Below are 24,983 nucleotides of genomic sequence, written 5' to 3'. Positions count from 1 at the left end.
CAGTTCCAGCTTTCTCATTATTCAACCCTGTAACCCTCCATAGGTAGGTAAGTCTCTGGGTTTCCACATCTTCATATCTAAAGGGAATGTCTGAACTAAATAGTCTCTGAGATGCTCTCCAGACCTTGCCAGCGCATGTCAGGGTTCCAACTGGGAACTGCCCAGAACTGTAGCTCGGTCTGTTGCCATGGCATAATCACCAGAACAGTAGCCTCTGAAAGTGGGGGTGGGGGGGTTCTCCAGGGACTGCCAAGGTTTGGTTCACAGTATTGTGAAGAATATTGGGACATCTATTTATACAATCTTATCTTTTAAAAACTATGTTTCTGCATGTTATATAATGTAAACAACATGTTATGTATTACAGACATCTACACATGTGCATATTTTTAAGTGGTGTGTGGCTAATTGTTTGCTAATATGTGTAGACAATCAGAAATGTTTGGAAACCATGGCACTCTAGAGCTCACCTGGGCCTGGGCCCTTTGTAGTGAGGCTGTACTCAATTTATGCTGTACTCGAAATGCTGGAAGATGGGGAATGGAACTTACAGATAGTTTCAGGGATGGTGTATATCACAATCTGGTGTCTCCTTTGTACAATTAAATGTTTAAGGCTGTTTCTTAACCTTAAACCACAGGGTAAAAACTAATACTAATACTAAAACTAAAAACTACTAAAAACTAATACTAAAACTAATACTAAAAAATAATACTAATAGTAGCAATAGCAATAATGCAGTAACATTATAGGTTTAAGATCTTCTAGACCAGGAGTCCTCAAACTACGGCCCACAGGCCACATGCAGCCCACATAGGACATTTATCTGGCCCGCTGGGTGTTTTTGCCGCCACTGCCTGTCCTGCTTAACAGCTGACTTGTCCCAGGGCCTGCAGTCCAGCCCTCCAACAGTTTGAGGGACAGTGACCTGGCCTCCTCTTTAAAAAGTTTGAGGACCCCTGTTTTAGACTATGGAAAGAACTCCATCTTATAATATAACTATATTTGAAGCTTAGATTTAAAACAATTTTTTTTTTTTTTTTACTCTAAAGAACATGTTCCAGTATCTAATGGAAATAACAATTCTCTTTCAGAAGAATCATCATTTCCCCCGTAAGCTTCCAGGATTGCTCTAACCGTGTGTTTAAAACATACGGACACATGTTGACAGCGCCCTGTTAGCTCTTCCTACCATCTTGCCTATTTTTCTGAGTCACAAAATAGATTAAGTTCCATTTTGAAGTAATCCTTTCTCTCTTGATTTTCCTCTCTGAAATCAGACACTCACAGTAATACCTGTGCTATTCTGACCTCCCCCGTTTTGGAAGGATATTAAAATATCAGAGACGCTACACAGATAGGCGCATACACACACAAAGCAGTGCTACAAAGCCTAGGAGATAAAACAGAGGAGGAGAGGTGGGGAGAGCTAAATTTATAAAGTCTGGCAAAGCGATGACTCCAGGGGACTCGATCACAGCCTATAAATACCTTCAAGGTAACAATACAATTGAAGGGAAAGAATTATTCATAGTCTCAGAAGATGATATAACTGGAAGCAATAGCCTGAAGCAATGGAAGGAAAAATTTGGGTAACATTGCCAGGAGGGGGGAGGATATTCTTCATTATCTGAGGAAAGGAATAGACACAGCTCTCCCCAGAGGAAGCACTTAAGGAATTTTGATACAGAAAACCCAAAGCCCTTGAGAAGGAAGACAGAGATGAACACCTGTGTTCTGCAATATTCTTGTCAGAATTCAGAGCCCTCAAAGGTAGCCCTGAAAGACTGCCCCCTTCAGGAAAGTGCTAAGGAAGCAGAGATTTGCATGAAGACTCCTGATTAAAGAATAGTCAAGAAAACCACGACACACCAATATAGTAACATTATAAATTAAAATATAGGAAACTTGTTCTCTATTGTGTATTATGTTGAAGGCCATGCTTTTAGAATAACACCCAACTTTTCTCTGAAGAATTAATATGATGTTAACCAGTCCATTATAATTTTGTGTTCAGTATGAAGTTTCTTGAAAGAACACAAATAAGTTGAGTCATGGAGTTTATTCAATGTGTTATGCTACGTAGCAGATTAGATATAGGAAAGAGCTACATATGTGAGCCTCAGATGTTTCTGGTTAGGAAACTATATACCTTTAGGATAGATAGTAATGTGAAAGTCAACGTCTAAGCTCTTCTAAATGAAGTACCAAAACCAGATAGGATTTTGAAAATATTCCAGAGTGCCGTTTACATATAGTATGCCAACGTATGACCCCAAATGGTTAACTCAGCTTCCGTGAGCATGGAGTCACCAAACATCTACAGGGGTAGGACCGACAAGGAGATGGATGAAGAAGCTGTGGGCATGACAGGGAGTGGGTAGATACTAGGTTGTCTTGAAAGATATCCATGAAAACACCAATGATGGACTGGGCGCGTTGGCTCACACCTGTCATCCTAGCACTCTGGGATGACAAGGTGGGTGGATTGCCTGAGCTCAAAACCAGTCTGAGCAAGAGTGAGCCCCCATCTCTAAAAAGTAGTGGGTTTTGTGGTGGGCTCTGATAGGCCTAGATACTTGGGAGGCTGAGGCAAGAGTATCACTTGAGCCCAAAATTTGAGATTACTATGAGCTATGATGCCATGGAGGTCTACTGAGGGTGACAAAGACTCTGTCTCAAAAAAAAAAAAAAAGAACAACAGCAGTGGTTACTCATCGCCAGTTGACTGATGCTATGTAGGGACACTGGCACATTAAAGTTTCACTTTCTAATGTTTTAAAAAGAAGACTAGAAATATCAACTTGTATATAAACTACCTGAATTTGAAAATATATTGGCGTAGGAAGGATTAGAAGGGACATGGGCTGGGCATATTATATTGACAGGGGGAAGACTAGAGATGATCTACACTCTGGGCTGAGGGGCCAGGAAAGGCAGAGGCTCACTCTGGAACTAAGCAGGAGAAGTGAGCTTCCATATGCATTTCACCAAACATCAGGGAGAGAGAAGGAAGAGCCTTGGGCTTCAGACCTTTATCCAAGGAATCCAGGAAGGAAGAGTGTTCTGGGGCAGTAGAAACAGCTCTATCTCAGATGCTCCCCTGTAGCTGCCCGGTGTACGTTAGGGAATGTTCATGTGCCTATCTGGTTCAGGACCAGTGGGGATGGCACAATTGGCTCACTGTGAACAGCAGAATGTCTCCCTAGGAGGGAATCAAATGTTGAACTAGCCTAAAGACAGAAGAGCGCAGAATGATGACTCCCACGTGGACGTCCACAGTGACTAGGTCGGAGTTTCCAAAAGGGAGTCTGTGAATAGCAGCGGTGGGGTGAGGTTTGCAAATTCCAGCAAGCGTATGTCCAAATTTGTAGGACAGCTCTTGGTGGTTAGCAGTAGAGTTTGAGTTCACAGAAGAGTGTTATTCTTTTTGACATTTTAAAATACACACACGCATTTTTTCCTACTGTGTGAAATGAACTGTTCTGTGTGTGTCCTGTGATCTTAGGCTCTGTAAGCACAGAGATGCCACACAGCACACACAAAGCCTTCTGACCAGCTCACATTGCAAGCAAGTGTGTATCTAGCCTTTGGAGTGAGCCCACACTCTGTGGAGGCACTGATTGTTCCCTTGCAGAGAGACATCACAGCCCAGTCCACATGCCTCAAAGCAGTCTGATCTTCCTGCTAGAATTGGGCTTACACCATAGGAGAATTCTTTGTTAATTGACTATTTATACCAAGCGTTTTAAACAAAGAAGCAGTTTCTAGACACACAGGGAAAACATTCCTATCACACATTCTGTATTTTCTCATATCTGCTATGTAAAGTAGATGTTTTCTGTCCTCTTTATCAAAAATTGATAGTCATTTTTAAGAAAAGAGCCAATGTTAAGTTCCCAGTACAGGGTCCGTTATGATGTGCTGAATACCCAAATTTGGATGAGACAGCTAACTCCTTTCTGGAGAACCACTGTAAAACATTGTTCTTCAAATCTCTGCAAAGACCCAGCTTTAATAAAAGGCAGAGATTCAGAGAAACAAAATAAAATGACTTCTATGATTTTCCCCCAGAGCTGATTTACAGTGTGTTTCAGTCCAATGTTTGTGTGTATTTAACACACACACACAGCTTGAAGGAGGAAGCAAATGCTCTTATGCAGTGCAGTGTTTGGGTATGAATCAAAGGGAACATGTGGTTCCATTCTGTTTCTTGGAGCATTCAGTTATGTGAAAGAAAAATCCTAATTTCTGCTGATACTGTCATGACGGGGGAAGTGGTCTTGTAAATGTCCAGGTGTAGGGAGGGAAAGTATTAGGTCAGCATGTATACATCCAGTCCAGGGCAGCTTGCAAAGTATTCATTCTAGAATGGTGCAGACTAGCTTCAAGGGAGGGTGGGTTTGCGTTTGGTTGACTTGGGGGATTGTCTTTTTCCCCCTCAGTGCTATTTGGATGACCCTAGTGATTTGCTGTCCGTAAAATAGAGATGGATGTTTTGAAGGAACTCTGTGCAGTTACAGAAGGAAACGACAGAAATAGCATACGGACACAGTCATTCTAAAGAAAAAGGAACTGGAATTGAGGATAAACATGTTATTCTTTTCTGTTTCATTTTGGTGCTGGGAAAAAAAAAAAAAGAACTAGAGGGGTTGGTAGGATGGTAGCAATAGGGTGAATTGATGAGAAGTTCTTTCCCCCTTGCTTTTTTTTTTTTTTTGGAGGCAGAGTCTCAGTCTGCTGCCCGGGCTAGAGTGCCACAGAGTCAGCCTAGTTCCCAGCAACCTCAAACTCCTGGATTCAAGGGATCCTCCTGCCTCAGCCTCCCAAGTACCTGAGACTACAGGCATCTGCCACAATACCTGGCTAACCTCTTTCTCTTCTCTGATTATAGTCACGTACAGTATAGTGACATTTCAGTCCACCATGGACACTATATATGACAGTGGCCCTTTAAGAATATAATGCTGTATTCTTATTGCATTTTTCTATGTTTAGATGCACAAATACTGACCATTATGTTATAATTAACTAAGCTATTCAGTGCAGCAGCGTGTTGCATAGGTTTGCAGCCCAGGAGCCCTAGGCTTCACCATATAGCCTAGGTGTGCAGCAGCGTGTTGCATAGGTTTGCAGCCCAGAAACACTAGGCTTGACCATATAGCCTAGGTGTGCAGTGGTACCGTCCAGGCCCTGTGTGTCCACTCTGTGATGCCTGCACAGAGATGAAGCCCCCTAGCACTGCATTTCTAAGAACATATCCTCCTTATTAAGTGACACGTGATTGTATAGGAATAAGGAAGGATCATATAAAAATACAGGAAATAAAGAAAAGCGCAAAGGTGGAAATAAAAGTTTGATAGAGATTTTCTGGTCTATTAACTAGTCAACTAATGAAATATATGATCTCACACCATCACAAAGTTCTACAAAGTCAAACTCTAATTGTTTGTACACACTGAAGACTCCCTACCCCAATGTCAGCTCCATGAGGACAGGACATCTCATTCCTAAGTACCTAGAACTTGACTTGGTGTCTAATGAGAGTTGATGGAATAAACAGTTTTCACTAAAGTAGGTTCCTAATCTCTCTGCTGGCATGGCTAGCACTGACTTGAGAATTCTATTCCTTCCACCTGCATTACCTAAAGCTAAATTCGTCATCTTATATTTCTTGCTATGTGAAAACTCAGGGAGATTTTTGTCTTCTTTGAAGAGGTGACTGTACTGGGGGATCATTCATTCATTGGATATTCCCAATGTTCTGGAAAGCTATATCACTTGCCCATCACTCAAAAATGCACTTCCCTCCTTCCTGCTGTAGTACTGAATGTCAGCTTTGCTGGTTAGCCCTGTAACAGAACTAGCTCCAGTATTGCTGGTCTAAGCAGCAAATTTGAAAGCTTGTTAACCTCAGGAATGAGGCACAAGTAGGGGGCATATTAAATGGAATCTCCTCCCACGTCAATAAATGTGATTTCTCATGCAAAGGTCTACTTTCAAGTGTGTGCTTCACTCTTGCCACTAAACATTAGAAGCTGACAGAGCAGGGGATGAGAGGCTGGGGCTGCGATGAAGCCACTCATGTCTAGATGCAAATTATAAATATAGAAAATTAAATACTGACTGTAGAGGGACTGAATGTGTTTTTGTATGATTTCCAATCATTTAGGGTTTTCAAGTAAGCATATCTGAAAGACTTCCAATATGGCATTTATTATATACTGAAATAGGAGAATCCATTTATTTAATCATCTCTGCTCTGATATACTAAGTTTGAAAGGATTTTTGTTGAAATTTTGGAATTAATGCTACCTCTGATCTAGCACACTGTATTTAAAACCTCATGTTAGTTTCTAAGCCAAGACTTTCATTTTGCACAGAGGTCTTTTAAAAACTGGTTTGAGAGTAATTAGGGGACTTAATTTCATTGAGGAAAAAAACCAAAAGTAAAAACAAAAAGCTGGAATCAAATAAATCTAATGACTATGTCTTTGCAAATAGTTACTCAATCCTCTGAGCCTGAATTTCTTAATCTATAAAATAGAGGTAATGCCACCAGTTTAACAGTGTTGTGAAGACTGAATGAGCTGATGTACAAAGTAGCTAGGACACTGCCTGCACAAAAACAAACAAGCAAAGAAACACTCACACATCACATCAGATAACAATATGGGAGCTTAGGGATGAAAAGTCAACCACTGGAGTTATTTTCAGAAGCAGTTAGTAACCTAATATTGAAATTTGTATCAGACACTTTTATAACCTTTATCAGTAATACTTGTTGCTGTCTAAGCTAAGATAATGATAAGGGTAGTCAGATTTCACGTCTCACTGTGCACGATTATTAGGACCAAGAGATTTGTTCTTTAGGAAACTGCAGCCTCATCTAAAATCCAAACTGCCCTCCCTACACCGAAACTCTGAGAGGTGAGGTACAAAGTCATAGAGATGGACCAGATAAGGACATAGTTTGAGGACCACAGCAGCTTATGGGGTCCAGTGCCAGGCCCATCCACATTTCATCCCTGATCTGCTAGTTGCAAGGTTGCCAACCTTCCTGTTAAAAATTGTAACCCTCCCCCCCGGCATCTTTTTGACCCTCATTTACAGGTCTCCAACCACAAACACTTAGACACCAACAGTTTTGCTGGAAAGTAGGCATACCAATATTAATAATATTATTAAAAAATTGAATCTCCTTACAGATATTCTTAATGGTAACAGGACATAGTCACATGTGTTTTGTCATCTGATCTCCCCGACAATACTACGTCCATAAGGACGTGCTTTGACTGCTTACAGAGGATAAGTGCTAGTTGGTGGTAGCACGAGGCCTAGACTGGGTCCTCTGGCTCTAAAGTAGCAATGCCCATTATAACCAGCAAAGAAAGCAATGCAGACTACTGGTGAGAGGACTGGAATGATGAATCTTATACACCATAATAAGTACCAGCAAGGATGGAGAAGACAACTCCATCAGCTGATTACGGATGAGAGTCATTATTAACGGTTAGGGAAAATCTAGCTTGGGAATTACTTGTGTTTGAAAACCTCTCCCAACACATTTGGATTTCCATTACACTTTACTGTCTCCCTTATACCCTCCAGCCTTTCCTGTTTAGTTCGCTTCCTTTTCCTTTTTCGTCTTACGAATTTATGTACAGACCTACCAAGTTCCTACTTGTTTATCTCCCTGGAGATCCTAGAACCCTGAAAACTTCTGCTGCCGTTGCCAGGCTGTGAATCCTCCACTACCTACCCCCCGCCCTTCCCTCTCACCTCAGTTCACCACCCATTTCCAGTTGGGAATGGCAACAGATTGGCTTTCAGATGCTTTATGTCAAACTCTCACCTTATCCTAAACTCGGTTTTTCTTGTATGTCTCTCGCCTTGTAATTAATAAAATCATAACATTTTCAGTCTAGATACCCGTCACTTCTCTCCTTTGTATCCAACCAGCTGATGACACCCGACAATTCTATCTCTGAACTGGCCTTTGGTATCATTCTCATTACCTCCCTATAATCATCATTACAGATTAAATCCTAAACAATCTTTTCATGGGACAGCTTATTATACAGTAGCCCACTATTGGTTGTCCTCAAAACCATTAAAAAACACTTTAAGCAGAGCCAAACTAGTCACCTTAAAAATTAAGCTTTGAACATTTTCATTTTCTACTCAAGACCTTTTGCTTTCAAAAGCAATCTATCATCAGGACGGCGTTCCCATATCCCTCACTATATCCCTGACGTATCTGGAAGCAAAACAAAACCAAAGTCAGACACATGGTTATCATTAACATGGAGTAGATACACATTAGCCAGGACCCCAGATACTATTATGAATCTTCACATAGATCCCAAAATTGGCACTATTATAACCACCTGTATTACAGAGCAGTCACATTCACCCAAGGCCATAGAACTAGTTAGAGGAAGAGCCAGATCCTGCATCACAGACTACAGGCCTCTAAAACCTGTGGGTTTTGTGCTATTTGATAGAGTCTGCCTTCTCTTTTTTGCTATTTCTTTGGTCAAACTGAAGCCCTCACTAATTTGAGAATACATCTCATATTTCATTCCTTCGATGTTCCAGTCATGCTGGTATCTTCATCTGCCCTGTTCCGTCAATCATAACCTGGCCCACCCAACCTAAGTACAATTCAAAAATCCCTACAACCAGCAATATTCCTACCCTCCTCACTCTACAGCTGATTCTGCTTTAAAACAGATTTATAGGTATGATTCCCATTTCCTTCCCGGATGCCCACCTTCTTCGTATCTCTAACAAGCCCAAATAAAGTGCTGTTTCACAAGTAGGTGCTGAATTTAAATTATCCCCACTATGTCTTCTACTCTGAAACTTTCAAATAGGAGTAGAATAGTAATTAAGAGTCCGAAGTGGATTGGAAAGCCCATTTGGCCATTTATCAGCAGTGCTATCTTGGGAAAATCCTGTATCTTCTTTGGATATTAGTTGCCTCAATTGTAAAATGAGGATATGAATAATGACTACATCATTTAAGCTTGTGAGGAGATAGTGTTAATTATTCCACAGTGTCTAACACCTGTGACATCATCAGTCAATATTAGTGGTAAGTGACATCAAGGTAGTAATGTAAGATGATCTTTGAAAGACAGGGTCCTGAGTAAACATAGGAAGTATACGCCATGCCATTAAACTATCTGCCAAGAAAATGGAGTAGGAAAAATCAACTGAATTCCAAGAGGTTAACTGAAGAGTCAAAAATAGACTATGAGACTTAATTGCCAATCATTTCCTGTCATCCTGAGAGTGAACTGACTTCAGGATAAAGGTGAGCTTGGTGGGATCAACAGGGCTTATCTAAATGTCTGTAAGTGATTTTAGCCTCCAAAGGTGTCATCTCAGGCCAGGAAATGACAGGTCTGGCTGTCGGTACGGTCTTTGAGGCTAATCTAGTTATACAGTTCCTTCTCCCATCTATCCGTGAAGCACTAACAAGTTGCAACAGCAGTGGTGACAGCACTAGGATCTAAGCATATGCGTTTGTGGAGTGGGAGGCTAATGAATTCCCCATCAGTATGCTGAGCTTCCAAGCCTTCCGAATACAGCCAGGGATCTAAAATCCATCATCTCTAGCTTCAGGGAGTCAATGAGTTATTTCTTGCCCTGTTGCACTGAACAATACCCCAGGAGTAATGACTAGTAACAGTGTAAGCAGTGGCTCAGTGAGATAATTCACCCGGCCGATGATGTGAAGGGAGGCTTGTCGTTAAGTCCTAGGAGCCACAGCGCTCAACTGACCATGCCTAGAGTTTGTCTTGCTTGTTGTATGTTAGACGTGTATGTATTTCTACAAAGCCTCTGCTAGCCAGAACTTACTCAGCCAGTTTTATAACTGCAGAAATAAACAGTATCTGCCACCAACCTGGCTTTCAATCAGTCACATCCTGACTCCTTAGAATTTTATATTACTTACGTTGAAATCTCAGAGGCCTGATTGAAGTTTATTGGTTGTTAAAAAAAAATAACATTTCATCTGAATTTAAACAAAAAGTAAATTGAAAAAAAATTCTGAAAGGACCAAGAATATTTAAATCTATCCCTGACTGAAATCTCACTACATGCCAGGAATTATCTAAGAGTTTTATACACATCACCTCCCAATATGTAGAAAACCTAATTTCTTGTTTTTGATCACTGTGGTCTCTCAAATCTGCTCACTCCAGGCAAGCCCAGGGTGACCACAGTCCCAGTGTGAAGCATTTTGCCTGGCATGTAATAAGTACTGAATTTATATACTAGGAACAATACTTGTGAGCTAAATTCTCTTAATCCTAATTTTTCAAAATTCATGTGCTGTGACCTTTGAGAATTCTGCAATGTAACTGTCAGCGTTTAACAGTGTAAGGGGCACTGGTATGAAGGATAAATGAGCAGGATATGGCCATTTGGCCTTCACTTCTCATTACTGCCTACCAGTCATAAAATATTTTCTACACACTGTCAGTTCGATTTTTATGACTGTATTATTGCAAATTCCATCTGCACACACAATTTATAATTCATTTCCCCCCTTTGCGATTTGGGGAATCAAAATCTATGATGTGGGTTTATTTACATTTATGGTTTGGGGCTCTCCGTTTCCTGGATGGCACCAGCTACTCATCGCCACGTAGTCTGGCTGTGCCCACATTAGGACCTTGGTTCTTACAAGGGTCCTTTTTGATCTCTGTAAATCCCTGAGGCTAGGACCAAGTTTTAGCCTTATCTCCGAGGGCTCTGCTTTGCCCCTGCTGCTGCTTGCTGGTGAGGTTGTCGTCTTCTTGTTCACTTTTTCTTTTCTTTTCTTTCATCTCCTATTCCTCCTTCTCCTCCTCCTCCTTCCACTCCCTCCTCCCTCTTCTCCTCCTCCTCCTTTTCCTTCTCCCCCTTCCCCATTATCAGGCAAGGTGCTGTCTTCCATTCCCCATGGTTAATACAATTAAAGAAGAAACTTCAGGGCAGGACCGGTACTCTTCTGCTGAGGAGTGTTGAGCCCTTCGGAACATTATATTAAAGGACAATAGAAGGACAATGTGTCCCCTCTTAACACCAGAGATACTTAGCACAATGCGTGTCAACACCAAGGCAGCCACAGGCGCTACTCACTCCTTTGGCCTAACCCAGGCCTCTCTCAGGGGTCATTAGGTCCTTCCCTTTATGCTAAAGGACTCTGTCCAAAAGTCCCAATTGTGGATCTTGCTAATGTATCAAGTTTGCTTTTGATCCACTAAGATAGAGTTGTGTTTAATTTTCACCAAAACAGTCTCAGAAGACTTCTGAAAATATTCAAAACTTTTCTTTGAATTGTAAGACACTTTCTGCCTGTCCCTGAAGTGTGTGTCTGCGTGTGTGTTCCTCTAATGTCGCCGTCGCCTCCCGGATAGTTCATCAAGAGAACTGCCCTTCTTTACCAGTGTAGTCTGTGCTGATAACAAACATCATCTCCTTCCGTCTTTAGGGAAGCCTGGCAGCATAAGATTTTTACCCATATTTAAAAGAAGAGGAAGCGGAAGCTCCGAGTGGTGGTGTGACTCGCTTAGAGTCCAGTAGCTCACTTGGCACTGATAAAAATGGTATTCAAACCCAAATCTTTCGGTTTCCAATTAAGCACATCTTTCTGAAATGGCATTCTGCCCCTCAAAACCATGGGTGGAATGGAAGAAAATGGACTGAGATACGACTATCACAGGACAAACGGAGATCTGAGAAAACACACACCAACTTCCACGCACACAGCAGCTTCTGGGCCAGCTTACGTAAGCGGACACTTCATCTAATCCTCACTTCCACTCCCTTCTCTCACCTTCTCCAGCTCTGCTGGGATGCACAGCTAAGCCGCATGCTGCAGAGAGGATGCCCAGCAGGCCCTCTCCATACAAGTGGCTAATGATCTGGAAAAGCTCCTAAGCCCAGAAAACCCAAAGAGGCCTTTTGCACGAAGAACAAATAGCAATGAAAGGCAGGACAGGAGTCACCCTGCGGGGCACAGCCTGCCTGGGAAACCAAATTGCGCTGTCGGACACTTTTGTTGTTTTCTTGTTCTTTCTCTCCTTACTTGCATTACCAGTTTCAGAAACACCAACATTCCTCTGTCCTGCACAGGAGATTCCCCCACAGATAGTTCCTGAATCAACCCCGTTCTGTCACTGGGCAAATCCAGGGATAAATCTGAGCTAACGGCCACCTGACCTCACCAAGGACTAACCCAGCAGATGTTGATGGTTCACTGTAAATATCCTGCACTGAGGCAGCCAAAATGAAGCAGCCAGGTGGCAATTTATAGATGCAATAGATGTAAAGAACAGGCCATTTCTCATAATTCGGGTCTGCCCCTATTTATTCTCCAGGAGGTTCTCTGAATGCAATAAATTATAGAAAAACAATACCTTATAAACCAAACTTAATAAATACCCAATTTCTCCAAATACGGCATTGAGAAAATATTGCCAGTCTGTTTTGGAGAGTCCAGCTTTTGGAAGGAAAATGCTTTGCCATTATTCAATGGGGGTCAGTCTAGGCAACTGCCTTTTCCCCTCTCCTATTTTGTTTATGGAAATATCTACATTTGGAGTCAGGAGGGAAATAGCTGGGGAAGGTTATAGGCTCTTGTCAAACAAAACAGATGTCCTGACACATGAACTTTCAATATTTCTGAAAGGCTCGTAATTAAAAAATGAATCTAAGATGACTTACTGTAAATTATGCACAGGGAGAAAAGATTCATAGGATGTCTTTTTTTTGGTCCACCTAGCATTTACTATAGAAAGAGAGAAGCTAACTATTGCTCAGTTTTCCCTGACCTTCTATTTGGTGGATGGTTAAAGGAGGTTGTGAAGAGTTACAGGATCGTAATAACAAGCAATTCATGCTAATCTCTTCTTTAATCCTATTCTATTTTTTCCTCTATGGTATAAATATAGGTGAGTGTAACATGACACAATTCCATAAACCCAGATAAGGGGTCAATAGGCAGATGTCACTCTCCAGTGATAGCAGCTTCTTACCTGGTCCTGAGCAGATGAATGCCCCAACAATGGGTTTCAATGCAGGGAAACTTATATTGGCAATAACTATTTTTTTTTCTCACGGATAAAATATTTTTTTCATTTATTTCAGAATTTTACCAAGGCATATACAAAACTCCTTCTACCCTAAGCTCTGCTCCCTTCGCAGCATCTCATTTCATGAATAGATTCTCCAACAAAGTTATTTTGTCTTTTTTGAACATGTTTCATACAAGTCATAATTGATACAGAAAATACTGCATCCTGCAAATGGCAACTAAAACTCAAGACCTGTTAGCCAATTTTGGACAAACAATTCCTAAATTATTTTACTCTCTGGGCATTTTTTTTTTTTTTTGTAAAAATAATTCTTGTTTTTTTCAACATTTTTTGTCAAAACCTATTTAACCCCCATGAGGCCCAGATGAGTGGGAAAATTTTTCATTTAAAAGAAAACAGAACAAAGGAGAGCCTCTCCACTCCCTTAGCCAGAACAGCCGGTAATCTAAGCACATTGGAAACAGGAACACAATATGCTCAGAAATCTACCCAACTCCTTACTTCATTTACCTCAATTATTCACCCTAGGCCACAAATGCCTTCATTTACCCAGGCCTTCCTTACCCATTCCTGCCACCCCAAACAGATCAGTCGTTCACTTATCCTCCTTTCTCTCCAGCTCTCCAACCAAACCCCAAATTCTGTCACAGGAGCTAACCTTAGCCTGGTATGAGAAGATCACAAGAATACGGACAACTTTGATCTAATTAGGATTTGATTCAAGAACTTGCTGTGAACTGTGAGTTTAAGGAGGTACCTGTTTTCCTAAAGAGGTTTTGATGTGAGGGGATTTCAGCATGACACAGGAAGAGAAGTAAGAAAGTTTAAGCATCTGAGGCGTCACAGCATAAATCTCAGAGTGGCGTGATAAATGTGCCAGGCGGGTCCAGAACATCCCACTTTTGCGCATATGGCAGACATGACAAGTGGAAGCCAGATCTGTCTCCTACCTGCTGGATTTGCCCACCACCCTTTCAGAGTTTTCGAGTGTAAACCCTGAACTGAGCAAGTGAGAGTGGCATTGAGAGGTGGTAGGCAAGAGGAAGCCCATTTTCTTCTCCTGCTGGAAAGACTGTTCTAGGCTTGGCACTCACCTCAGGGTCAGACTCCCTGCTGTTCCTGGAAGAACATTTTCTCTTCCCTCAAACGAGTTAACTCAGGGTGGGTGGTAAAAAGCAATTATTCCAATGATGGCATTGATGCTGCTCAAAACACTTCAGGAACTTTGGCAACTGCATTCAGCCCCAGTTTATAAAACACAAATGTTCTCTCTTTGTCTTTGCCCACCAGCTCACAGGCTAATTTAGATGTTACCTGTTGTTTTGGGCCAGCTTTATTAACATGACCACCCATCACCACTCACCACTCACCACCAAGTATCCAAAATACTTCTGGATCTTTTTTCCACAACACCCGTACTCAAATAATCAAGCTTTGCCCCCAGGGACCCCCTTCCTAAAGCACATGTGCAGTCAGATCCCCACCCTGGAATTTATTCTGCTGCTACCGTCTGAATGTGTCTCCTAAAATTCAGACATTAGAAATTGAATCCTCAGCACCACAGTGTTAGGTCATGAGGTTCCTACACTAACAAATGAATTCACGGCAACCTAAAAAGGGTTTGCTCGCTCTCTTCTGCTCCTCTGCTATGTAAAGAGGTAGAGACTCTCCCTTCCTGAGGGCACCACATTCATCCTAGAAGATGACAGGGCCATCACAGACACCAAGCCCCACATCACCTTGATCTTCTCGCACTTTGCAGGCTCCAGAACTGTGAGAAATACGTTCCTGTTCTTTATAAATTAGACAATCTCGAGCATCCTGTTCTAGCAGCACAAAACCAAGTGAAGACTCCTGTTTTCATCTCTTCCCATCTGTCATCACTTTGCCTTTTTCCCCACTGGGCTTCTCTTCTCTTAGGCAAACTGCAAGGTGGAATAAAATCTTTCGGCTCCTGCTCAATCCTTCCCACTTCCACTAATGGCCCCTAAGCTCTTTTCTTTTTTGAGTAATTTTCTTTAATATAAGAAAACAAACCACTCAACAAACAAAAACACCTTTTACAGATTATAAAAGTCTTATAAAAGTATTTTTACCAGTATAGATGGCTTCATTTCCCTGACGCCTCTACTTAAATGCCCCAAACACAAGGCTGGTTTTGTAATCAAGCCTTTCAGTCTTCTGCTTGGATTCCTTTATTCCTGAGTGTGACAAGAAATCTGTTCTCTTCAGGGTAGAAACAGAGATAATCCACGAAGGAACTAAGAAGGTTTCAAATGAGCAGCCCAGTGTTTTTCAACCTTTTTTTTTAATCTCACAGCACACTTGAACCTATAGTTAAATTTCCACAGCACACTTAATTATGTTGATCAAAAACAAACAAAAAGAGTAGAAAAAAGAAGATATTTACTGTTCTTTGAACTTATTTTGAAAATAATTTAATTTTTTTTTTTTTTTTTATAGTTGGGGATTCAGCGAGGGTACAAGAAACCAGGTTACACCGATTGCATTTGTTAGGTAAAGTCCCTCTTACAATCATGTCTTGCCCCCAAAAGGTGTGGCACACCCCTCTCCCTCCTTTCCTCTCTCTGCTATTTCCCTCCCCACTCCTCCCTCCTTCCTCTCTCTGCTCTCCCCTTACCCTACCCCCACTGTGTCATTAATTGTCCTCATATCAAAATTGAATACATAGGATTCATATTTCTCTATTCTTCTTGTGCTTTACTAAGAATAACGTGTTCCACTTCCATCCATGTTAATACAAAGGCTGTAAAGTCTCCATTTTTTTAATGGCTGAGTAGTATTCCACGGTGTACATATACCACAACTTGTTAATCCATTCCTGGGTTGGTGGGCATTTAGGCTGTTTCCACATTTTGGCGATTGTAAATTGAGCTGCAATAAACAGTCTAGTGCAAGTGTCCTTATGATAAAACCATTTTTACTGGTAGATGTCCAGTAATGGGATTGTAGGATCCAATGGGAGGTCTAGTTTGAGTTCTTTGAGGGTTAACTAATGATCTTTAAACACTTTGGTGACACACCTAAGATCTTCTCAGCGCACACCAGTATGCCATGGTACACAGGTTGAAAATCACTGGACTAGGCCAACGAAAGAGCTCTATGCTTTTTCCATGTCACTTTTGCTCCAGAGCCAGGTGGGTTCTCCACATTATCGGGTCCCCAGTTTTTCTTATGATTTCCTAATACTATTTCTTATTTCTTATAATTACATTTCTTATAATTTCCTAATACTAGCTTTAAATAAAAATCTGCTGATTGCTAAAACAGAATGTTTACCAATTGGCAGGATCACCGGAGTAGACCTACAGTACCTCCTAGGGGCTTGGCACTCTATATTTTATTATATTTATATTACGATATGAATTTTCTGATGTGTTTGCTTATACGAGGAAATACACTATGTCAAATTCGATGTGTATGCTTATGCAGAGCACACACATTCATGGATATAAGCAAATGTACGTTACCTCACCCTCACACTACATTTAGAGGCATTCGCTTTCCAAAGACACCAAAGAAATGACAGCACCTTACAAGGGCATCATATACTAAAATGTTCTGGCCCCTCCCACAAGTTCCCAGGATCCGCATATTAATTTTATTTAAAAAATTGTCAATTTCAAGTAAACAGTCATAAATAAGCAAACTCTCTTAAAAGCAGAGATGCTAAGTCACAAGTAGAAAGAGAAACAGATAAAGTAGCAACACATTATCTGACTCTAAAAGACACTCGTGGCAGTGCCAAATTGTAGCTTTCTCAGTAAGTCACACTGCACAAAAAAAGTAGATCAATCACTGTGAAAATGCAAGTGAGCTGGTAATAATAGCCTACTTACAGCTGCCATGAAATAGTCATTAAGTGATATGCAGCGTAAATCTCACAAAGTTTTGTAAATTACGGTGGTTCTTAGAGGCCAAATAAAGATGAAGTGCACTAAGTATGGCTGCCTTTCTCCTTTCTGCTTGGCATGGCTTTTGAAAATGTTTTAGCTCACACTCATGGCACCATATGCTTCCTGGAGCATTCCAGGAACAATGAAAAGTTCAGAACTCTATTCAAGACCCCTGTTCTACATTTTGAAGATGAGCGTTTTTAATCAGCTCTTTCTGGGGCTTCTAAGCACAGTCTTGCTCTGATTTGGCTCTTACCAGATCCAGACAGGTCTCCAGTCAAGCCTGCTCCCATTTCCAAAGCTCGGGTGTGAAGCAGGTGCTAGGGACAGGCACTGCTGAGGGAGCTGAGCTTCCTGCTCGCGATCCCCGCCTGCCTCCCCCAACTCTAGAGACCAGGCATGAAACTGCACCACCTGCTTCTCTCTGTAGACCTGCACATTAGCAGAACTTGGATCCAAGGATTCTCAGTCAATGCTGCTTTCCTTCCTTTTTGGAGGCTGGTGGTAGTAATCTCCAGTTGGTCTTTTTTCTTAACTGCTTTTCCCCTCTGCTATTTTAACCGAACTCTTATTGCTCCAAATTAAATCCATTTTTTCTAGTCTTGTCATTGCTAACTAATGAGAACAATTCCTCTCTTTGCACTTGGTGGCTGCACTTGAGGTACTTACGGATGAGAATCATGTCTTTCTTTAGCCTACTTTCTTAACTGCAGACTGCACAGGTGATAAAATGGGCTAATTGTTGCTATAAAAATATTTTCTATCCTCCTAACGAAGTAATTTTTTCCTTCCAAATCATTTTAATTTCTTAGACTTGCACTGTGTTCTTATGATCTGCAGGGACTGAGGGTATAGTCTCTACTGGGCTCCTACGTACAAGGCCTAAAGCAAAATGTTGGATACACAACAAGCATGAATAACTCCAGTCGTGGTCACTGTGCTTGCCTTTCTGCCCTGCCCATTCCAACATTGTGACCTCAGTTTTTTATCACATGTTCCTTACGTCTCTATAGTCATGCTTGCAGCCAAGGACCAGGGTCATCAAAATGCAGCCTGAAGCCTATTTTATAAAATAAATCTTTAAATACAGTCACATGCATTAAAAAAATATATTGTCAATGGCTACTTTCACATTACAAAAGCAGAAATGAGTCCCTCTGACTGAGACTGTACAACCTGCAAAGTCCAGCATATTTACTAATTATCCCTTTACAGACAGTTTGCCAAATCCCAGCCTAGGAGATCCTCGACTTTCCACTTGGCTCTGCCACTTACACCAGGTAAACCTTATTCACACCAAAGCAGTCTGCTAAATGGTTTTCTATCAGCCAAGCCACACGATTGGGAAGGGAATCTGGAAGGAAAGAATTTCTTTTTCTCTTTATACACATGGGGCAGAGGGCAGTCTTTAATTTCCCCACCTTGAGGCACTCTGCGAGATGATGGTTTACATCTGAAAGCCGTTTTTATAAGCGTGTGCACTTTTGTCATGTCTCTCTAGAACATTCTGCTGCATTTATCTCACGCACCAACGCAGACCACCAAGAAGACAAAAGAACCCAGGCTGAGGGCCCGTACTCACTATGTGGAGCTGGAGGAAGTCGCCGAGTCCTGGAGCACTGTCAATGCGGACCAAGATGCCATCCTTCACAGTGGTGCTGAAGCCCACAGCGAGGCGGTCGGAGCGCGTGCTGGGCCTGTCATTGGCCGGCCAGGTGTACAGGATGAGGCCACCGCTTTTCCCAAAGATGTATGTGGCGCCAGCTGCAGAAGCAAGGAGAGAGAGAGACATCAGGCCACTGCACTGTGTACAGTCAGCTGGAGGCGCACTGCTGAGACTGTACAGCACAGCTGCGGGAGTGAGCGTCCCCCATGTGACAATGTTTGGTTACTGAGAAGGACAGCATCGCCAGCCTCTGAAGGCAGTTAGCACCCCACATTAAAGATGCAGGCAAAAGGAACGCATGAAGTAGATATTAGTGAGGGTTGATCTATTTCTGTTCTTGCTGTAATGGTCAAGAGCAAACAGCATGCTGTGTTCGAGAACTCTGGTCCGTTGTGACAAACACCTATTTGGTCTTCCTTAACAGCAGGGTTAATTTTTCCATATCAGCTACGACAGGTGCAAGAGAGATAACCAGTCCTGTATGTCTCAGCTATCGGAATATTCGGGTCATTGGAGGCGGGAGCAGTGTCCGGGATGCCTGACAAAGTGAAGGTCGCAGTGAACCAAGTCCAGCGACATCGTTTCTCTCATGCCTGCACCTGCTCCTACCCCCATGGAAAAGAAAAAGCAGCAGCCTGAGAAAACCAGGTTACGTCATAAAAGCATTTGCCCATTTTACTACTGAGTTGTTATACATCAGGGACCCTAAATCATTCCCAGAAGTCTTTGAAAAATGATCTTTTTTTCCCTCCCTGATGGTAATACTTATCTAGTATTAAATAGCAGTTTCCATTTCCCTTTCCAAACGAAATCTCAAGAAGAGGAAGATATAGGCGACAGAAAATAAAAAAAGAAAAATCCCAGGATAATGAATTTTGAACGTGACAAGTGGTATTGCCAGGGACTTGGCCAACATCTCTGCTATTGGGTTTTTCTGCTATCGGTATGAACTCAATGGTTACCACGAACATGTTAATTTCAAGCTACTTCGCAAACAAGAAGAAAGATAAAGAAAACATTTGCACTTCAGAAATTCTTAAAAGCGTATTTAAGAATTGGGGGAAATCACGTCGATTTGGTAGAATAAACAGCACGTGGTAGACGCTATGGTTTTATGTATGTTACTCCCAGCGAGGACTTCCATATGTTACTCATCTCAAAATTCAGAGAACACTTGGCACCAGATTTCCTTGTGTGCTTTCCAGTGGACATGTTCCAACCGTTGAAACTATTTTAAGGCAACATTACACAACCATTCAGATATCTTTAGCGTTTACTAAAAATCTCAAGCGCTGGTCCCCATGTGTTCCCTGAGCTAGTTTACAGAGAATATTGGGTGGAATTATGTTGACTGAAGAAAAATGAGTTATTCATCTTGCTTAGAAATAATAAACTCCTAGAAGGCTAGAATGAGGAGTGTATGCCATATGTCATCTTTTCTAAAGCCACATAAATTTGGTAGCATATTCTATCTAATTTGTCCTCTTTGAAAGGTCACTATTCTAGTTACGCCCATTTGCTCATGGCTTCTCTTTTGTGATTTTGCTCAATCCCCTGGAAAGTCCTCTACACCTACCAAGAGAATTCGGGATTACAGAATGCAAAGTTTATGATGAATGCTATATGCAAAATCGTGTTTACTCCTCACTATTCATAACCACCCTCAAAGCTTCTTAAAATTAGAAATGTGGATATAGTGATTTACCCTTGATATCTCTCCATCTGTGAAGAATTTAAATAATTCCTCCACAGATGATTACAAATGTCATCACCGCTCCCTTTATTCTTTGTATGGAAAAGTGAAGGTTACTCCGTGATTAATGTATAGAATCACCACAGACTCACATCAGCCGGTGACATTTTGTGGCAATTTATAAAATCTGACACCATTCTATCCTAAATATACAGTGGGTTCTCATATAGAGACAAATTCATATCTGTCAGGAAATAATTTTGTCACTACAAAAGTACCAAGTCAAAAGCCGGTCGCCACGTATGTGTGGCGATTTATAGTTTGCAAAGTATTTTCAACATTAGCTGAATCTTCGCAATGAGTAGGGGATAGTTTACTTGATCTATTTTACAGATTTGGTAACAGGGGCTCAAACATCTGACGTAAGGGTGACCATCTTCAAGGGTTTAGCCTGAGTCTATGTCCCAAAGCCTCTTTTCACCCCATACCCATGTAATTATACCATAGGCTAGATTGTTAAATGGGACAAATGAGGTACATTAGTTTATTTCACATCTTCTCCTAATACCAAAGCAAAATGTAAACAAAGCCGTAGCCTCCTAGCTGGCATGTTTTCAAAAGCCTGTGTGGTCATCTCACCATACAAGTAATTCTATAAACCGCCTATTCCACGTATATTTCTCATCCACTGCCCTGTCCAATAATTATCAGTGCTCCAATACAAAGGGGGAGAGCAAGTTAACAGAAAAATAGACAGCTTCTTATATACAGTAGTTAGATGGTCATGGTGGCTTTAATGTTTAGATAAACAAAGAATAAAATCTCGCCATAACAAAATGGTGTCAAAAGATACAAATTTGTTTTTAAAATTATTTTTACTGCTTTCGTTGTTCTGAATTTATAATCTCACTATGTCAGTCAATTCTAACTTTTTAGGTAAAAGGGGCATAAAACATTCAAAGTACTTAGAATATTGTTTATTCTTACATAAAACAAATTTAAAGTATCTTTCTGATAAAGAATTTGCTGGTAAGAGTATGAAGACCCCAAATGCTCTCATAGTCCAATGCTCTGATGCTTTTTTTTTTTTGAGACAGAGCCTCAAGCTGTCCCCCTGGGTAGAGTGCCGTGGCATTACAGCTCACAGCAACCTCCAACTCCTGGGCTCAAGCGAGTCTCCTGCCTCCGCCTCCCAAGCAGCTGGGACCACAGGCGCCCGCCACAACGCCCGGCTATTTTTTGGTTGCAGCCGTCATTGTTGTTTTGGCGGGTCCGGGCTGGGGATTCGAACCCGCCACCTTAGGTGTATGTGGCTGGCGCCTTAGCCGGTTGAGCTATAGGCGCCGAGCCAATGCTCTGATGCTTTAGAGGAAATTAATTAATGATTATAATTTTCTATTCTGACCATGTTATTTTTTTCTCTTTACTTTTCATGCTGTGCCATCTTACATGGTTTTTAAAGGTAACTACATATTTTCTGTTGATTTTAATGGAAAATGCCTAGCACCCTAAGAACCTGGAATTATTTTGCTTCCTAGTTTCAAATTTTAAAAAACAGTCAATTTTGTTATTTTTAAATGTATATTACACATTTCTGGGAATATCCTTGAAACTAAAAAAAAACCTTTTACCCGCTGAGGATTTTTATTTCTGAGCCATGTCATGCCACCTCGCATGCTTTCTCTCCTGAGCCTGGAATTTTTGTTGGTTTCTCATTGTGTTCAGTCTACTGGGATTAAGATCACACTACTTATATTAACAATCAGAACCACGCAAATTTCTTCCTTGCTAGCAAAAACTGATCAGTTCAACTTAAAAAACATTGCCATGGTGGCACATTGGCCATTTAACATGCAGGGTTTATAAGTTTGCAAATGGCTAAAGTCCCTTTGCTGAGTTCCAGCCAAGACAGTATTATAGGAATGAAATTTCTATATAGTCACTGCTCCCAGAGTTTAAATAGATACACCCCAACTTCAAATAGTCAAGAAGCATGATGATGTTTAAACTCACAGTCTACATTAGGCTTCTTATTTGCATAACTGGCTGGCCACTTACCGTGATGCAGTGATGGTAATATCGATAGACATTACTGTTACGGTGTTGTTTCTATTTCTAGTCCCATATCCAGATAGCACCTTACTTTGGAGGGGAGATTACCAACAGGAATAGAATGATGGTCTTGTTTATGCACAAAGCTTGTTCTTGCAAATATGCTTGGTTGCAACTTCTAATGGGAAAGTTGTCACAAAATTTTGGAAGAAGTAAGGGGAAACAAATAACCGTGCTATTTACAAATCTCATACTAAAAATTGAGATGGCTTATTACTATGTTTCCTTATGTACACTTTTCCTTCCCAAAGTTGGAGTAAATGAGAAATAATTTCTGGATCCCCTAGTGCTGACAAACACATCATGGCCATCTCTAAAACTTAGGGGTAATGTCATTTTCAGAAAAACAGTAGCTTAGAAACAGGTTGTGGAGGGAAAAAAAAAAACACAACGTAAAAGAAGGTTAATTTTAAATCAAATTCCTGGACACTTCCACTAAGGAAAAAGAGTTTGATTCATGGTATAATATGCAATGTTTTTGACATTAAATTTGATTTAAAAATTAAGCTTCTGGTGACAAACCCCAATTCCCTCTGGGTTAAAGAAGGGAATTTTCTTTTCCTTTTGGGAAACTGACTTCTTTTACAAATTCTTTGGTACTGCTGAACAACACTAACTCTAATACTAATACTAATACTCATACCAGGTGTATGTAAAAACATTTATCATATAGTATGCAGTGTAATGTTTCAAATCATTATCCTTTCACTTGAATTACTGTTTCTATAGTAGTTTGCTAGTGCTACATAACAGGATAGCAGAGTCTGCGTGGCTTAAACAATGAAAATTTATTTCCTCACTATTCTGAAGGCTAGAATTTTCAGATCAGTGTCCACAAAATTGGTTCTCTTCTTGGCTTATAGACAGTCAACTTCTCCCTGTCTCCAGTGGTCCTCTCTCTGAACCTATCTATATTCTGATTTCCTCTTCTTATAAGTAGACCAGTCATATTAGATTAGAGCCTACCCTAAAAATTCATTAACTTGACTGCCTCTTTAAAGACTCCAAATACAGTCACATTCTGAGATGCTGGGGGTTATGACTTTATAAATTTGGGAATGGATAGCATTCAGCCTATGACAGTTACTATCTCAGTTTTAAAGATGAAAGAAGCTATAAAATAAGACAAAATAACTTTTTACCAAATATCCAACAGAATTAGGAATTTGATACAGATTTGTCTAATTCAACAACCTATATGTTTTTTCATCATGCCAAACCACATTCCTAATATTCTCACTTTTTACATTGATCTTTGCACCTGAGAAGGAGATGAGAACGATAATGGAAAGAAAGACAACAGTTTCTAACCTGTGGCCAAAAACCAAACAAACAGCAAACAAGTTGGAAAACCAATTCTCTCACAATAGAAATGGCGGTATTTATCTTACTTAAATGACGATGGCTTCACCAGAGCTTGTTCCCTTGTAAAGTGGACAGAGCAAGGTAGACAGTATTCCATGATTAATGATACCATACTGAGACAATTCCAAATTCTAAAGGGCGAACTGTATAAGAAAATGTATATCAGAGATTATCTCATAGTGAACTTAACTGAACTTTCATAACCGTGCTAGGGTTAAATAAAACAAAGCAAAGTAAGCTCTAGGAAACTGATCAGGATTCCTGGTTAAGAAAATAAAGGTTAAGTTTTACTGTCACATAAAATAAAAATCCAGAATCATTGCATATCGTGAGCTCCTAGAGGGCAGGGATGTTTAATTTTTCTCTTCATCAACACTGGGAATGCTTAGGGAATAAATGGTGTTGAATTAACCAATGAAACCTGGCTCCATTCAGGCCTGGAATAGAACAGGAATAAAGAGACAAGAAACTACAATGCCCATTAACTCATCTCAGCTTTTTGCCATTTCATTTCAACGTGGAAATATTTTATAAATGTTCATCAATTAGAGTTCACAACATCTCTTATGACAGAATAGAGTACAGCTTTCAGTTTATAAAGAAACCTACCCACCAAGACATTTGAATGATCTGCCCTTGGTGAATTATTGGCGGGCTCAGAGAAGAAAATCATGCCCATGTTTAGTCAAATTGTTTTATGCTACCCCTCAGTTCCTAAATCACACTGAAAATCATTTGGGTAACATTAAATAAATAGATACATCTCAGATTTAACCTCATGGGGCTACGTGATAGAAAAGCAATATGACGTGTTTAAGATTAGCCCTGTAATTCTATTTTACTGTGCTTCAGCTAGAAGCAAAACCCACATATATAGTTATCCTGAGGCAAAATACAAAGGAATGAAAAGGACAGAAAAGCGATCATCCTATGGTTACTCATCAGCCTTTTCTGTAGCAGTTTTATTTTCTAACCATATGCCTTCTGAAGACATCTCATGAGACAGGGTTAGCAGAGAGTGGAAGTTCAGAATAGATTCATCTGCCCTCTTTTCTTCCTTTTGTTCCACAGCTTTGAAAGACCTTTTCTAATAAGAACAATCAAGGGATTTTAAAGTACTAAATAGTCTCTGC

The 24,983-nt window shown here is 40.7% G+C and overlaps 1 protein-coding gene across 4 annotated transcripts in view; it reads right to left on the bottom strand.

Annotated features, from left to right (window-relative positions):
- Positions 1-24,983, bottom strand: part of NRXN3 (neurexin 3) — a 1,203,771-nt gene that overhangs the window by 364,666 nt on the left and 814,122 nt on the right. For all 4 annotated transcript variants that reach the window (XM_012803511.2, XM_012803512.1, XM_012803513.1 and 1 more), the window contains one exon: positions 18,597-18,778. In XM_012803511.2, the coding sequence (XP_012658965.1) occupies positions 18,597-18,778 (182 nt within the window). The remainder of the gene's footprint in view (positions 1-18,596; positions 18,779-24,983) is intronic.

The sequence above is a fragment of the Otolemur garnettii genome, unplaced genomic scaffold (assembly GCF_000181295.1).
Source record: "Otolemur garnettii isolate 467f Iridium unplaced genomic scaffold, OtoGar3 scaffold00020, whole genome shotgun sequence".
NCBI classification, from domain to species: Eukaryota; Metazoa; Chordata; class Mammalia; order Primates; family Galagidae; genus Otolemur; species Otolemur garnettii.
Note: the sequence above shows the minus strand (reverse complement) of the source record. Positions and strands in the feature narration are given on the sequence as shown.